The sequence below is a fragment of the Lepisosteus platostomus genome, chromosome 14 (assembly GCF_059453375.1).
Source record: "Lepisosteus platostomus isolate fLepPlt1 chromosome 14, fLepPlt1.hap1, whole genome shotgun sequence".
NCBI lineage: Eukaryota > Metazoa > Chordata > Actinopteri > Semionotiformes > Lepisosteidae > Lepisosteus > Lepisosteus platostomus.
In genome coordinates this window covers 3,851,028-3,867,388 of record NC_142624.1, presented here as the reverse complement: position 1 = coordinate 3,867,388, position 16,361 = coordinate 3,851,028, and the positions used below count along the sequence as shown (strand labels likewise).

The following is a 16,361-nucleotide window of genomic DNA, read 5'->3' as shown; positions in this document are numbered from 1 at the left end:
CTGGACAGCATGGGCGCAGAGTCCAGACGCAGCAAGGAAACAGGAAGGCGGGAACAGGGGGACTCCCTGGGGAAGCTGGAAGGTGGCTCAGGAAGCCAAGAGAAGCTCACGTCAACACCAGATCGCCAAGAGTTTATATACCCCAGAGCACCTGGTAGTGTGAGACGTTTCATTAAAGACAGGTGCCCTGCGGATCCTGTCTCCTGGGCGATCAGGGAGAAGCAGAGGGGTGTGATGCGGTAAGGCCACCATAAGGACCAAATAATTTGACATTTTCTTTTCTTCCCCCAGAGAAAAGTGTTGGGGGGGGGGGGGGTTGGGGGGGGAGATGATTGATTCACGTTTTCACTAAAAGCAGTCTTATTCTGAAAGCTCCCCTAAGCTGGGGGAAGTCCTTCTGAAGTACTTATGCTATTGAGCTGAAACACAGCACTTTAGCCAGGACATCTTTCAAAACAGATCAGAGCCTGCAGACAGTGAGGAATCGGAGGCATAAATAGCCACTCACTCCGACGACTCTAGGTGTATCAGTAGTACTGCTAGAAGATATCTTCAAGACTTTCTTAGGCCGTTATTTAAAGCGTTTTCTTTGGGCGCACTTTAAAAAACATAAATCTAACTCGCTCTTCCCCATAGCTAAAACAAAGCAAAGGCTCAGAGAGAAACAACTGTTAATTTCCAAGCAAGCCTGAATTGATTCCAAATTCACATGACTTTACTTTGAACCTCAAGAATGCAATACTTAACATCCGATACAATGCAAATGCAGAACAAGGCTTGCCAACAAATGAGGAAGAATGAGTGAATCAATCAAGCTCTATGCAAATACCACAACATATATAAACAAAAGAGAATCCAAGTGTTTTCATATGCTACTTTATGGCTGTGTTGCTTAAAGCAAGCATAGGTACACTTTTTTGTGTACATTAAGTCTGCAAATGTTTCTAGGTTTTTTTTGTCAGAGTATCTTTCCTCCAATTTTGCTGATCACAAATCAAATTTTAGCCCATGGAAATCGCAGCGGTCAGCTGAATTTGGAGACAGCTCTTAGGCACAGAGCTCCACCAGATGGTCACTTTGCACAAACCCAAGACAGGCATGGCTCTCTCTCTCCGGGCAGAGCAAACCGAACAGGACGAAACTAGGGTGCGATACACCAGCGGCCACTTGTGTACGTGTGCGTGCCCGCGCATCGGTACAAATCTGGAGACTGCGATGCGCAGAAACAAAAATGGCTGGTCCAGTAACCCAGAGATCTCTGCACTGGGAGAGAAAACCTCTGCAGCACCTCCCTGTGGGGTTGTTTTGATCATCTTTAAGCAGGTCCCTACAGAAGTTATTACTGAGCAGATGTGCTCAGCCAAGAACAAGGGCTACTGTCAACAGCAGTAAAAGCACTAATCAGATCATCTACTGTAAAAAGAAGCCACTAATAAAAATGAAATCTAAAGGCACAACCCAGGTTTAAATAAGAAAAAAAATTAAGGCTAATTAATTCCAAATTACAGATAGTTTCGACCTATTCTTATAAATAAGAAGAATGAAGATTCAGGTTATACCTGAAAAAAAGAAAACAAATATATTTTTAACTATTAAACCCCAAAGAATTTATAAGACAAATACTCCCAGACCAATTAGTCAAAGCTAGGAATTATCTCAAGGGAAACCTTTGGTAATGACCTAAACTGCAACTGAAATAATTGAACAGGTACCTGAGTGACTGAACGAATGAAACAATTTTTTTTGCTTTTCTAAATGAATTAGAACTAGGTGAAAAACAATTCATAGAACGACTGTCAATCTAATGCTAGCAAACATATCTGAGAAAGATAAATAAAGTTACATTAATTGCAGAGTAACTGATGAGAGATGTCACATGTGCCAAGAAATGACAGTAATAGCCTAACACCAAAACAGACTAGGTGAGGCCCAGAACAGGCTGATATGTTGAGATCAGGATTGAATACACACCCATTTTCATATCATGGTAATATTAAATAAAAATAATCCAGATTTTGTATGGTAGATAAAACTGCCAAGATCACAAAATAAACTACAAGAAAATGCTTTGCTTTCTTTTAATATGGAACAAACAGTAGCAAACAATGATAATTCAACTAAAATGACTTCTATTTTTATTACAATGCTAAAGGAATATTTGATTCAAATGAACATATCAAGGGTTAATTTTCTTGTTTGCGATCAGAAATATTATTTCATAATTACTTAGCTCACACCTTTATGCAAGGCAACTTAATTTGTACCTTTTGTCTGTACTTTGCACAATACTATTTTTAGCGAGTGGATCTTTTGTGAAAAGTATTTCAAAATGTCAATTTGTTATCGCCGATGTGTAAGCAATTATTATTATTATTATTATTATTAAAGGAACTGCAACCAATTTACAAGATAACAGGATCACTGACATTTTATTGAACAGTGATGATGAAGAATTAGGCAGATTAATACTTTCCATCAATTGATGGTATACAGTACCAAGTCACAAGCTAACAATGAGCACTATTGAAAGCAACACGAGCTGTACATCTCTGTACTCCTGGCGAGTTCAACAACGACACCAAAACTGTCACTGTCTGATCTCGCAAGAAGGCTGTGGTATCACGAGCAGCGTGAGCACATGTGCAGACTGTTGGAACGTTGTGCAATGTACAGTACCAACCTGGATGATGCACTGATGCACCAGCCATAGTGCGCCAGTACGCTCACCACACATCTGCTATCAGGGGAGAACAGAGTGATGAAGCCAGTTCAGAGATGGGGATTATTAGGAGGCCACGATTGGTAACGGCCAACGGGAAATTTGGCCAGGACACCGAGGTAACATCCCTACATTTTTCGAGAACCGTCCTAGGATTTTTAATGACCACAGAGAGTCAGGACCTCGGCTTAACATCCCATCCGAAGGATGGCGCCTTTTCACAGTATAGTGTCCCCGTCACTATACTGGGGCATTAGGACCCACACAGACTGCAGGGTGAGCGCCCCCTGCTGGCCCCACTAACACCTCTTCCAGCAGCAACCTTAGTTTTTTCCAGGAGGTCTCCCATCCAGGTTCTGGCCAGTTTCAGACCTGCTGAGCATCAATGGTTTGTCAGTTGCGAGTTGTAGGGTGATATGGCTGCTGGCTGATTTGATCAATGTAGCACCATGCAGCCATGTTGCCATCAACCACTTGTTGCAACCGGGCATTTCGGTAGGCGGAAATTGTAGTGTGAAGACCACAAAGATTGAGCAACCAGATATGTCAATGTCAGGCGATGTGTTGTGACTTGTGACTCTTCTAGATTTTGGCCTGTCACCTGCAGACTGCTACATTAAGGTTGGCTCCTTTCTGCATTTCCCTTTCTTGATTTAATATTCAACAGTTTACAAAACCTCATCATTTGTCCCTGCTCATCTCTTTCCAATGAGGCAATTAAATAATTGCTATGATGCCACAAATATTTCATCAATATCTGTAATGCACATGCTTTCATTTTTAAAAAGTTTCTCTTGATGTGCAGTGCGGCTTGTTTAAAAAAAATAGTTGGGCTGTTCAAACATAGCAGTATTCAAAATGTCTCTTTTTTTAACCAGGGCTAAATAATAATACAGATCTTCTAATGCTTTTGTGAAGTTGCAACAATTCACATTCTTGTTCACAAAACCCAGAGTTCTCTGACTAGTTCTTAATCTTCAAGAAACTCTTGTAATGGACAGCTTTATAGTTCTCCTATTCATCGCAAAGCTGTAAGTGACAATAAGAACAATTATCCTGCCCCATTATTTCAATCAACAGCACACAAAGACGTTATTTCCCTTCAGTCCTACTGAATAGTCTACAATTAGCAGATAAAACCACCATCTCAAACACGATCTGCATGAGCACTTTGTAACCCTGTAATTTCACAGTTCTCTACAGCTACTTGTGCTCATCTCCATGTGATCAGGGAGCTTGTGATTTAGACATCTCATTTCCAAGAAGACCCTTGCTCTGAAGAGGTGACAAGCAGTTACACTACAATGCAGTATGAACGGAAGTCCTACACCGACATATAAATGGTAGCTGCGAAACATATAATTTCAAAATCACAATTTACAGAAGTCATTTCCTAACATTGTACATTTTCACACTTTCATTGCTCTTCTTTCTGTGCCATTGTTGGCAACTGCCGAACGCATTTCAAAGCCTTCCTTTCAAAAACCGTATTAGATGCACACTTCCAACACTGGAAACAATAACTTGTTTCAACTTTTCTTTTGGATGACAGGATCAATAGAAAAGGCTAAGAACTGCATTTTAAAGCCAAGGTTCCAGATCTCCTGTTGCTCGCAGTACAGCCTGCGCCGGTTCATTTTGCGAGCGTTAAAGATATTGAGACCGAGGAAAAAGAACCGCAAGGAACAAAGTTAATTGCACACGTTATAATTTCATTGACATAAAGTGAAGAATAAAGATTAGATTTCTGAGCTGCAGTACTGGGAGTCGGTCTAAGCTGTTCTTTCACAAGGCCCTTCAAAGAGACATTTCTTTAGTATCGGGTCTCTCTCCTGAATACGATAGATCCAGGGTCAGAAAATGGCTTCCACCACAGGAAGCAATTAAACACTCTTACCTGTTTTCCTTACTGCTTTTTCCCCCCTCCCTCAAAAGAGACCCCCTTTTCTTAGCGTGGTCTCTCAAAGAAAGGGGCTAAACTCGCCGAATCCCGTGTGACCTAATTGCCCACCATCCCAGACGGCAATCTCTGTGGGCAACGCTAAATTTTCCCCCTAACCAGGGTGCCTACAGATTAAAAACTGTCTGGTGATTGGCTGGACCCAGTTGGAGTCCAAACTGAAACAAGAAACATAAATATTCATGTCGCTTCTTATTACCAAGTTACACTGATGTGGCAAGGAAAGCTACTAATCTTTTTTTTTTGTCTAGTACCACAGGAAAAGAAGGAGAAAATGAAGACACAGAGGAGCAAACTAAAAGAAATACTCCCTCAAGTAATTATTTTCCCAGACATAGTCCTACACTTCACCCAATCTAATGAAAGCAGGCACAGCTCGGTTACAACAACACTTAGGACAATTTATTTCACAGGGCTTTAAATCCTATGGAAGGCCCAGAAAACAGGCGCTCCAGGGTCATCAAAACATGACTGCAGATACTACAAGGGAGGGGGGGCGCTCACATGGATCAAGTTAAAAGGCTGTCAACTTTATGGATGGCCGGGACAGGAGAAAGCTTTGAAGGTTCCATCTTCTCTCACAGCACAGGGCTTGTGAAATCTTTCAGGCGGACGTGTTTAAAGTGAGGGAGGACGGCCCAGCCATCCTAAACAAAACAGGACGGTACTTTGTGGTTTCCTATGGATTCAGCTACTGTTAAAGCAAGAGAGCTTGCGAGAGCATAATGAGCTCCACTCTACCTTGCTTTCTGTAACGAAGATTGAGCTTCCTGTCGCGCTTCATTGAATCTTGCTTAAAACTGTCAAAGGTTTGATTATTCCCACTGAGTTGGGGAGGATTAATATAATGAAACTGGCGTTAATTGGTGTTTGTAAATGAGGGCTGTTTCGTTTAAGCGCAGAATAATTTGAACATGTGCTTTGTAAGGAATCCAACCTTACTCGTAAAAAAAAAACTTGTAAAAGCTCTTTAAGACGCTCCTCGCTGGTCGCACACACACAGAGGAAAAAAAAAGTTTAGTTGTAAGCCTTCAATTTCATTTCCAGGGCAGGCGTGGTGTGGGCGCTGGCAAAATGCTAAAAAAAAAAAAACGCACTGGGAACGCAGGTCTCTAGGGGTTTCAGAAACCCACACGCACCATGACTGACAAGGGGAGACCCTGGCACAGTGACCCACATTAAAGAACCCTTGCAGATGCCACACGCGGTTTCACTGGGGCCGACACAGGCTGAGGCTTCACAGACCCGTCTAACTGACGCACTGCAAAATTTAATGAGCAGAAAATAAAAACGCTGGCCTCCTGGCGACATCGACACATGAACCACTATGTTTGAGACAGTATAAGGCTCTGCAGTTAAAATATATCTATACAGTACATAATACTGCTATTTACAAAACTCACCATGGTGAAGTCATACAGCAGGCAATGTACACCACTAAAGGACACCTGCCCTGTCCTAAAGTAGCAAGCTCCTTCTCCCACATCAAACGCCTCTGGATACAGGCTGTGAGGATGCCAATTAGCAACTGTTACCAGCCAGTGCTCTACAATACAGACACAGCTCCATCAGGCAGAGGGAGAGAGAGTCTTGTGGAGAGTGTTGCACTGTAAGAAAAAGCAGCTCTTCTCCCTTCTCAACCACTTGCGACAAATTACCCAGCCACCTTGGCTTCCCTTTGTCTGTGAAGGCAGCGCTGGAATGCTTTCAACCAGAAAAAGTGAGGATGATCTGCTCTCTTGTAGAGCCATGTGCTACAAAATCTTGCCATTATTGTGTTTATGCAGCACAATAGCAATGTTTACCGTGTCTGTACATTCCACTTAAGAAATAATTAAAGATATAATTAACATATCTTTGCAAATTGCCTTTTAGCAATTGACAAAATGTTTACCAATCTAAACATTTGCACGTGAAAGACTCAAATTGGCAGGATAGTGTACTAGCCTTTGAAAAACATCCCACCAGATAAATGTGCTCTGGTGTAACTGGATCAACCAATACAAAAAAATTAAATTTTTGAGGGTGGAGGGTCTTTTCCTTCATATTTCACTGCACAGAAATTGTACTGCACTTTTTTAAGGTCCGTTTTATTAAGTCTTGTGGAGACTGGCCAAGACTCAAAGTGGTGTCAAGACACCTGACTAATTCATCAGCAATCCCAGGTGACCCCGCCAGCAATTTGCCTGGCTCTCTCCAGTTCACCAGAGAGGTTAGCGACACTCGATTAAAGAACCCAGCCAGGGCCAATGAAGCAATTCGGAGACGCATTACTGCGAGAAAGAAAACTGTGCGGATTAAAAAAAAAAACCTGAACATCCAGAGGAATAAGGTGGGGCAGGGAAGGAAAAGCAACAAGTCAAGCTGAAGTGGCTTGGGCCTCTGAGATCTAAGAGGATAAACAGAGAACAGGTGTTAACAGCTTTAAAAAAAAAGGCAGCAACAACAGAACGTCTTTAAAAAAAAAAAACACAATATGAGGATGAGGGTGGAGGGTGCTCATGTTACATGTGTAAAATCCAACGTCAACACAGATTTTGGTGTTCTTGTGCCCCTTAAAGTGTTTGGGAAGCGTTCTGCAACACCGAGCGAGTATTGTGTGCCTCTATGAGATGCACTCTCTCTGAAGACTGCTGTCAGTCACACACAGGGGGAGAGGGTGGGGGAGGGGGGTCATTTCCTGTCTCACACTGATGCCCCCCTCAGGGGTGCCACCAGGACAGATGTTTGGCTTCTGACCCCTGAAGAAGGGACAAGGGTTATCTGTCTCTGTTAAAGCACCTCCCTTATCTTGGAGCTGTCAGGAGGCAAGTGAGACTGGGGCTTATTTAACAGCATCCCGGATAAGACTCATTAAATGCAAACTCCCAGACAAAAGGACTCTTCTCTCCATCAATAAATCATACCACCACGACACAGACCTTCACCTTCAGTAGTACAAAACTTCATCCGATATCAACAGGACTTTTTCTTTTTAAGGAACAAGGGAGCCAATATCTGGGATTTCCAAACAAGAAACTGAGGGGTATGTGACTATAAGATTTAGAATATTCTCATAAATACATATTTAGACGTCATTAATCAGACCATTAGGAATTCTTTCATACAAAACCTTGCATGCAAGTTGTGTACAGTCTAATTCCACCGACAGGTTAATGGTAAACTCCAGGAACACTAACATCACAGTAAAAAGCAACATGCTAGTCATACACAGTAACTCAATTTTTGGAAGCAATGACTGTATTAATTAAGTGTAAAAGTTAAGAACATAAGAGAGGTTCTCTAAGGAGCAACATGGCCGTGTGCTCTCTTCACAGGCCCAGGGGGTGATGGGAATTGTAGTTCTGCTACCGCAAGCAGCAAAAAAGAGCAAAACTCTAAACTCTCCACCTAGGCAGACACCTAGCTAACGACACAGCACCAGCAACAGCACATTCCTCCTTGAGAAAAACAAGAAGACCTTTCTTTGAATGCTGGTGCTTAAAATTGCACGCTGTGGCAAGTACTGCATGGTTCGTTCTGGCAGTGTTTGACATCTCTGAACTGCTGTCACATATCAAGATTATGAAAAAGACAAAGGCAGGCTTTCCTCTTGAGAATGTTGACAATCTCTGCTAATGATCACCGGTTTGCCACTGAGCTCTTTGGTATCTCCTGCCTTGATCTGTCACCTGTTGAAAGAAACTGCTTTATCTGAAACCAAAGGCACCAGATAATGTTCAGAAATCCAAATACTGCTTTCCTGTTTACACCTACTACATCAGAGCCCAACAGAATTCGACAAGATTGAACACAAGATAATGAAAAGCACCCTTGCTTTGATTCAATTTAAAGCAGCTTTAAACTGATCAGTGCAAACCTCACACACACACATGCTTGCTTTAATAATTGTAGTTGCAGACAAGTGACATTACTGAAATTACACAGTATCCTCATCTGATTCTTTGTGACGTGCATTTGTCACCATACATAAACCCAGTACAAGCATGATTGGCAATCTGATATTTCAGTTTTAAAAAATCTTACATCTATAGGCACATAACAGATTAATCAAAGTAAACACAGACACACAACTACTGTAGATAGGCAAATCTGAAAATATTCTTTGAAAGGTCACCCAACCATACCATTTTCCAGTTGATCTCTGTGTATAAATGTTTCATTGGCGAGCTCTCCTGATGGTTCAAAGCTCAAACAGGGTGTGAGAGGAACTGGGGCTCAGCTGGAACTAAAAGCAGCATCACTCAGAGAGCTAGACCCCTCACAGAGGCCTGGCACGCTATGAGACACCAAGTAGAGCACTTCACCGCTATATTTTGCAGTTTGTTTGTTGAGGCAGGTGGCAGGGAGAGAACAAAGACTAAGAACAAGGATGATACAGAGACACAAAGTGCATTAAACATCCATACCACCCTCCTTTAAAGACCTGCAAAGCAAAACAAAAAAAGGCACTCTGGAAATGGAAAAGCAACAAGAATAAAAAGAAAGCCATCTATATTCAGCCAGTCCATTAGGCATAGCTGAGAAAATATTGGGTGGCTAAAAGAAAAGAGAAGCTCTGTGATTTTATTCTTTTGTGTGTGTGTAGGGGGGGGGTCTATAACCTGTTAATTTAATTTGGGGTGGGTTATATAAATGGTTGCACAGAATTTATTTTACATTGTGTAGAAGACATTCATTTATTACGGAAATGCTGCCCAGTTTCCCAACAAAAGAACACTGTTTTGGGGCACAATCTGCAAACGTCAGAGCATTTATTGGGAGGCAAGGTTGGGCAGATAATGGCAAGGCTACAGATTTTTTAAAAATCCCTGCTAAATCCCGAGAACACGAGGCAAGAGGATATAACAACAGCTCCCCAAGGTGCTCATGAAAGACACATGCACCCCTTCACGCACCAGTCTAGTTTAACCTCAATTATTTATGGCATCGAAAAGCCTTTTGTTTCTTCTATATGTGACAAGAAAAAAAAACTCAGAGCACTGAATTAATGGGAAAACTGGTTTAGACCAATGAGCCCACTTGATAAACTATCGGACATCACCATAGACTTTTTGGCCAATAATATATTATATGTTAATTCATTCACCCTTGCCACTGGTGTTATTTTTGGTTAAATAAGCTAAAGTCTGTTTACAGTATGTAACAGGACGTTATATAGCAATATGATGATCTCCATGTGCTGGTCATTATCTTCCTGGTTCCCAGAAACGCCAAGCAATGCCAACACTACCAGTTCCAGAGTGTACTGCCACCTCAGTTGATAAACCTAGATAACTAATGAGTAAGCTCTGAAAAAGAAATAACCAAAATTGCCATGGTTAAAGAAAAACTTCCCTGTGGATTATGGCAGCGAAAAAGGGGCAAAAACAGCACAGCGTGTCAAACTCGGAACGCTGCATTATTCACACTGCAGGAAAATACTGAGGCAGCCACATCAAAGATGAAGTGCATTTCTTTTCTTTGGCAGGCTCCTGTTTTCAGCACGGGATCATGGGTTGAGCCTGGACATTATTGCTCAGCATTAGCAGTGATGAAAGGCACTTTGCTGTTTAATACAAATGTAGGCTGCTGTGGGCTGCCTCCACACTTCTTGAAGGTAACTCCCTTCTAAGCTTAGTGCTTTTTAGAAAAGGGAATGGCTAATCATTAGGCTTCCAGGACTCTATAAAGCCCATTCGTATGTAAATGAGAAAGATATTGAAGATGTCGCATGCCACCTACTTCTGCCAGTGTATATTAAATAGCTATCATAAAGATATTAAATACACTTTTGACTCGGATACCTCTTATTGTTCTGTTTACTGTCTTTACATACAGTCACTTTTTATTATTTTCTGGTTTTTGTAATGTACTGTCTACATTGTGTGGTGTTATGTGCTGTACTGTACCAGGCATGAATAAGAATACCACTGTGCATGAAAGTATAGCAGATAAACTCCCACTGCATAACATTTATTAGAAAATATTACACTTTCTGAGTGATCATCGATATCAGGGCCCAGCTCATAGATTTCAAGAGCCAGTATTAGTTTGTTTCTTCTGTTTAATAGAAACCCAATCATTAAATATTGGGCTTGTAATTTCTGCTTTGGCAGATTGCTTGAAGTCTTGCTGTCAAGTTGGTTCACTTTAATGTAGTAGGGCTTGAACGGGTTTGTAATGGCTGAACACAAGGAGGAGGCTGCAGTTTTTGCCTGTCTGGCTCCTTCTGTTGGTTTAGAGCAGTACTGTAGACCTTACCGTGCCAAAATGCACACTGGTGTCCTCCGACTGGGTGACCCCTGCGTTCCCTTCCATAGGGGGGCTTAGAGCTGGGTCACTGCTGCTTCTCACCATGAGAGGGGTATCTACAGAGAAGGACCAACACCAAAGAAACCAGTTAGAGGCGAGTACAGTCCGTGTGTGTGAGTTTGTAAGGGAGGCATTGGGAAGCAATACAAACCACCCATCCTCACCTCCACCACCCTGTGAATCAACCCTGTTCTTTTGTTCTGTCCGGTATTTATTATACAACTCCTCATCCAAACAAGTACTCAGGAGGAAAGCCTGGACAACCTTCCTTCATTTCCAGGCATCTAACTCGATTCCTGCTGGGCCAGAGGCACTCCCAGGCTTTATTTCCATCCAAGTCGTTCCTAAGCTCGAACTCTTTTCATCTGCCCAAGTGGAAAAGTTTATCACTTTCCATCTTGGCCTTGGAAAACCTCTGTTTTTAAATCCTTTTAAATCAAGCGTGTCTTTTAAACGATCAACTTTACAAGACTTGGTTAGCTCCGGTTGAGACAGTAATGAGGCCATTTCAGTTAACCGAGAGCTCAGCTTCAAAAGAACACCAGACAATGATGCTGACATTTAACACCCTTTCTCTACTCTGACACATACTGTCCTGTTACTGTAAACATATATATTGTATAACATCCTTGCATCTTTTACATGCATAAATGGTTCCAAACACTCATTCTGTATAGGATAAATTATTCTCTCACTCTGAAAATATCATTAATATAGAAAGTTTCTGCAAATTGTAAAGAGAGATTTTCATTTAAAACATGAGCCTTTCAAAGTGAAGGGTCCTTTTTAGGAAAACTGCTTTGATTTCAGTGATCATTAAGACACCATCTCTAATTTTTCCAAATTTCCTTTTCAGGTACTGTAGGTATCCGCATTGATTTGTGGACCGACAAGCAATATTTTTAAAAACTAGAAAGATAAAACAGGACAAACTAAAGGCCTCACCAAGAGGGTTAAAATAAAAAATGGCTAGGCTTGGAGCGTGCCTTTACCTGCAGGCTCGCATGGACTGCACTTGTATAAGATAGACAATATCGAAACTGAGAGCAGTCTCACAAAGAAATCGGGCAAATATCAAATGTCAAACTTAGGTTTGATATTTGCCTCAGTCCTCACAAGTAATGAAAGTTATTCTGGGAGGCAAGCAGCTGAAAGTTCTGGAGCTCGTGACTTCGAAGCACAGAACTGGCGGGGACTGTGTTCTGAATTCTTAACACTATACTAAGACGACAGAAGACAGGGAGGGTGCCCGCATGAAAGAAAACGATTTGTTTGTGCGTTTCACAAAGTGAAAAGCCGATAACCGCCTCAGAAAAAAATTAAAAGAACTTCTGCATTGCTACTGTACATGCAGCTTTGGTTGGAATATCTTACTTACGCCTAGACACACAAGACGTCTGAAATTCTAAAAGGGAAGGATAACTTTAAATTTAAAAGTTTTTAAGCCTTTGCTAGACTTAGTTGTCTAAAGTCCCAATTTGTATTTTTTCCTCCTCATATTTAGCTAGTTGAGAAACCTATGTTGGGAGAATGCTAATCATTTCAACAAAGTTAAAAATAAGCTAACATTTTTAAAGTTAGTGATTGGAACACAGTACACAAAGTGTTAAAGGGAGTTATAGTAAAAGATATAAAGGGAGAGAAATACATGTGATTAAGGAATAAGGGATTAGTAGGGTGGGATTGAGGAATTTTATTTTTAAATTGTGTTCTCAAGACACTCATGACTTCTGGGGGAACAACAGATACTGTAAAAGGAGTGCTGGTTCCCGTCAATGTCTCCACAGAGCATGTGAACAAATCTTTCGGGAGCTCAATGCCCCTGCTAGCCTGAATGCTCAGGAAAGGACGGGCTCCGCTTGCTCCGAATGGCTTCGGCCTGCCCAAGGCACTGCAACACTGAAGCCTTTCTTCCCCGATTGCCCCCAGAGAGAGCCAGACAATAGGAAACAGGTAGCTTCATTGTGCCGCAGCTCTGGGCCCTCCAGGAACCACAAGTCAATTAAGACCACTATGGACATGAAAATGCTTGGGGTCAAAAAAAAAAAACACATCTTTGCCAACAAAATAGCTTTGGAATTCGTAACAACTTGATGCCAACAAAGTTCCAGATTATGCTGCGCAAAACCAAGGTGCCAACTGTTTTAGGTTTTACAATTCAGCCATACACACTACCTTACAAGAGATGTTTGCTGGAACATCACTTCATTAATTATTTCAAATGTAAAGGAACTTTTCTGAAAACCTTGTAAATACATTGTTAAAAAAAAGTGTGCGTTTTGCTACAAATCCCAAGGATAGAGAAAAGGTTGTGGTCATTATCATAAAAAAAAAAACAAGTTCATCTTCTCCTTCCCTAACTGTAAAGACTTAATCCGACAGCTCATAAAATACAGGCAAAAAAATAAAATCACTTCTGCTCCAGCAGTGAAAAATACGCAGGTATAGCTTATGTTTGTGTACCTTACTAACATCAAAGTTTAAAGACCGAAAAATTAGATTCTGTTTCTGTTTTCACTTTGCCCTGACGGTGTCAGGTTTTTTTGCAGACGATTCTTAGATGTGGGCGAGGAAAGTCATTCAGGCCTTGTGTCATTCCGCGGCTTTCTAAATTCTCGAAACGGAACAAAGGTGACTCCTTGGCTCCTGGCACGACTGAGTCCGCGCCTGGTGCCAAAGACGGCCTTCTGTCAGGAGGATCCAGGACACATCAGTACACACACACACACACGCGGGTGGACCGTCCATGGGACTGAGCAGCTCCATCTCGGACCTGCAGTTTCCCCACAGGTATGACACCCAGACCAGTTCGTTCATGTCGGAAGCACTGGGGGTGAATTGAAGTCTACTGCTGAGAATGAGAAGAAGACAGGTTACACAGGAAAGGAGCCCAGGTGGCCCCTTTCCAGACCCTTTTGGGCCTTGTAGCTAATTGATCTGAGGATCTCTGCCAGCCGTTTCGTGAATGGGTGCTGGCTTCAGCAACATGGCTGGGTAGCTTGTTCCCGGGCCCCCTGCTATTGCCGGCCTTAGTCTCTCTCCTGCGAGAGGAAGGCTTCCTCCTGTGTAACTAACATGATAATAGCGGCACACAAGACATTCGGAGCAGTTCTCGGACGCAACCAAACATCCTTTCAAGCAGGGATCAATGGCAGTAATGTGAAAACTGGTGTTCAGAGTCAGAATGAAAGCAATTCAGCCCCGGAAATGCATAAAAATGATCTGCAAAGGAAATAAAAGTAGTGTCCAGTTTCAGAGTACTTTTTCTCGCCCCCAAGAAACAGGACTGCGTTCGAAATAAAGAAATCAATGGGGGATACGGGCCAAATGCTCCCAAAACTAATCAGGGTTTTCAAGTACAGGGCTCACTAATGGAATCATCAATCTGATAGCTCTATTCAAACTGCATGTAAAATATCTAAACACTAAGGCTAAGCTATTATGCTCTTTGGCATATATTTTGTAATTAGATTTCTAGAATCCACTGAAAACCATTATTCTTCACTGTGCATATCTGAACTCATTGGTAATCAATTATCTGTACCTATTATCAGGAAGATAAATTTAAGAAGGATTTAGTAATACTACCATTAATTTATTTCTGAAGAATTGTGTTCATATTTTTTTTCTTCATGTCATCAAACAAGACTTTGGAAATGTATGTTATTACATGAACTGAACTTCTAACTATCCCAAGTCCATAGCTTGTGCAATAATGAAACTACAGTATATTAGCCTTAAAGCCTTAAAAACTGTAACCCTAAAATAAAAGGAGTTACAGTTTAAGTTATTCCACAGTAAATTTCTCTGCGGATGATGATATCTGCATGGTCAGCCATCTGTTCTCACAATTTAGAAATATCAATGTCATGCAATCTGTCCTTGCTATTATTAGGCCAAGCAAACATGTTCTGTCTGGGGTTAAGACTGTATGAAGGTGTAGCTTGGAAACGCAATTAAGGACCACAGGAAAACAGAATTAAAAGAGGTCATTTGGACTAGGTGGCTCTGTGGCTCAGGATCTGTGCCTGTGGCTGGGAGGTTGCCAGTTCAAATCCTGTGGCCGGCAGAGGAATCCTACTCCGTTGGGCCCCTGAGCAAGGCCCTTAACCCCAACTGCTCCAGGGGTGCCATATAAATGGCTGGCCCTGCACTCTGACCCCAAGCTTCTCTCTCCATGTCTGTGTGTCTCATGGAGAGCAAGTTGGGGTATGCGAAAAGACAAATTCCTAATGCTATTAGCCTAACGTATATGGCTAATAAAGTGATCTTATCTCTTATCTTATCTAGTGTGTCCTGCTGTTAGTAGCTATCCATTTTGAGAATCTCCTCTAGCTATTTCTTGAAAGGAGCTTGGGTATCAGATTGATAACTGGGTAAAATTGATTACCGAGTACCTGTTCTAGATTCTGTCACAAAGTAAAACAAGCAGGGAAAAAGGTCTCTCGTAGTCAAGAGGGGAGCAATATTTCATTGAGTCTGAATTGTTATAATACTGCACAAAACTAAACTGTCAAACCTATATTGGGAAAAAACAATGTTTTTGTACTCAATTTAATAGAAAAGGTTGATGCTGAATGGGCTATATAATTCCAAAGAAATTTTCTCAAATCCAACAAAAGGAAAATTACATGTTGTATGTGTGCAGCTGAAGTATTGTAGGTAAACAGTTATTATGGTCAGATTCTAATCTTCTTTTGTTGCTGCAGGATGTAGACTTTTATACCACAATCAGATTAGGGTGTCTATGTCTTAATTAGGTCAGAAGATAAGATTATAAGAAAGGATATAAACGAGAGGCCATATCTAGAAACTATGGTACAATTTATCTAATAAATAATTTAATGTATTTAATAAATTAGTCTACGTGTCATTGATAAATTTTCCGTATGTTAAAGTAAAAACATGAAATCAAGAATTTCTAAAAAAAACTATTTCACTTTCACTGCATTTGCTTTTTACACAAAGTGATGGATTTTAAACTGGTAAAGACTTTGCTCTGCAAAGGAAAATTTTAATGACGATTTTACTTTGTCTTTTATCACCACACTTACGGTGACACCTCTCTGCCGGATCAGCAGTACAGTATGTCTTTAAACAACAAATTTTTTAAACAAATAATCATTACACAATGAACGAACACTATCTGAAAAACAATATAGGAATCTGGATTAAATTTCAATGTGGCAGTTAAAAGAATAAAGACGAATAAATTTCTCTTCAAATTAAACTAGGTTTCATTTTTAAACCTAGATAGAACTGGGAGTTTTCTTTCTTTTTCTTCCTATATCAGGACAATATGCAAATTGGCATATGTGGAATGATTTATGTCCTTTTGTGTGATTATGCATTATCTACCAAGGAGTTATCTCAATTAATTGCCCCCTT

The 16,361-nt window shown here is 41.1% G+C and overlaps 1 protein-coding gene across 7 annotated transcripts in view; it reads right to left on the bottom strand.

Moving 5' to 3' along the window:
* The window catches only part of LOC148648748 (partitioning defective 3 homolog B-like), a 319,671-nt gene that overhangs the window by 212,676 nt on the left and 90,634 nt on the right, over window positions 1-16,361 (bottom strand). For all 7 annotated transcript variants that reach the window (XM_088606610.1, XM_088606611.1, XM_088606608.1 and 4 more), the window contains exon 4: window positions 10,923-11,029. In XM_088606610.1, the coding sequence (XP_088462736.1) occupies window positions 10,923-11,029 (107 nt within the window). The remainder of the gene's footprint in view (window positions 1-10,922; window positions 11,030-16,361) is intronic.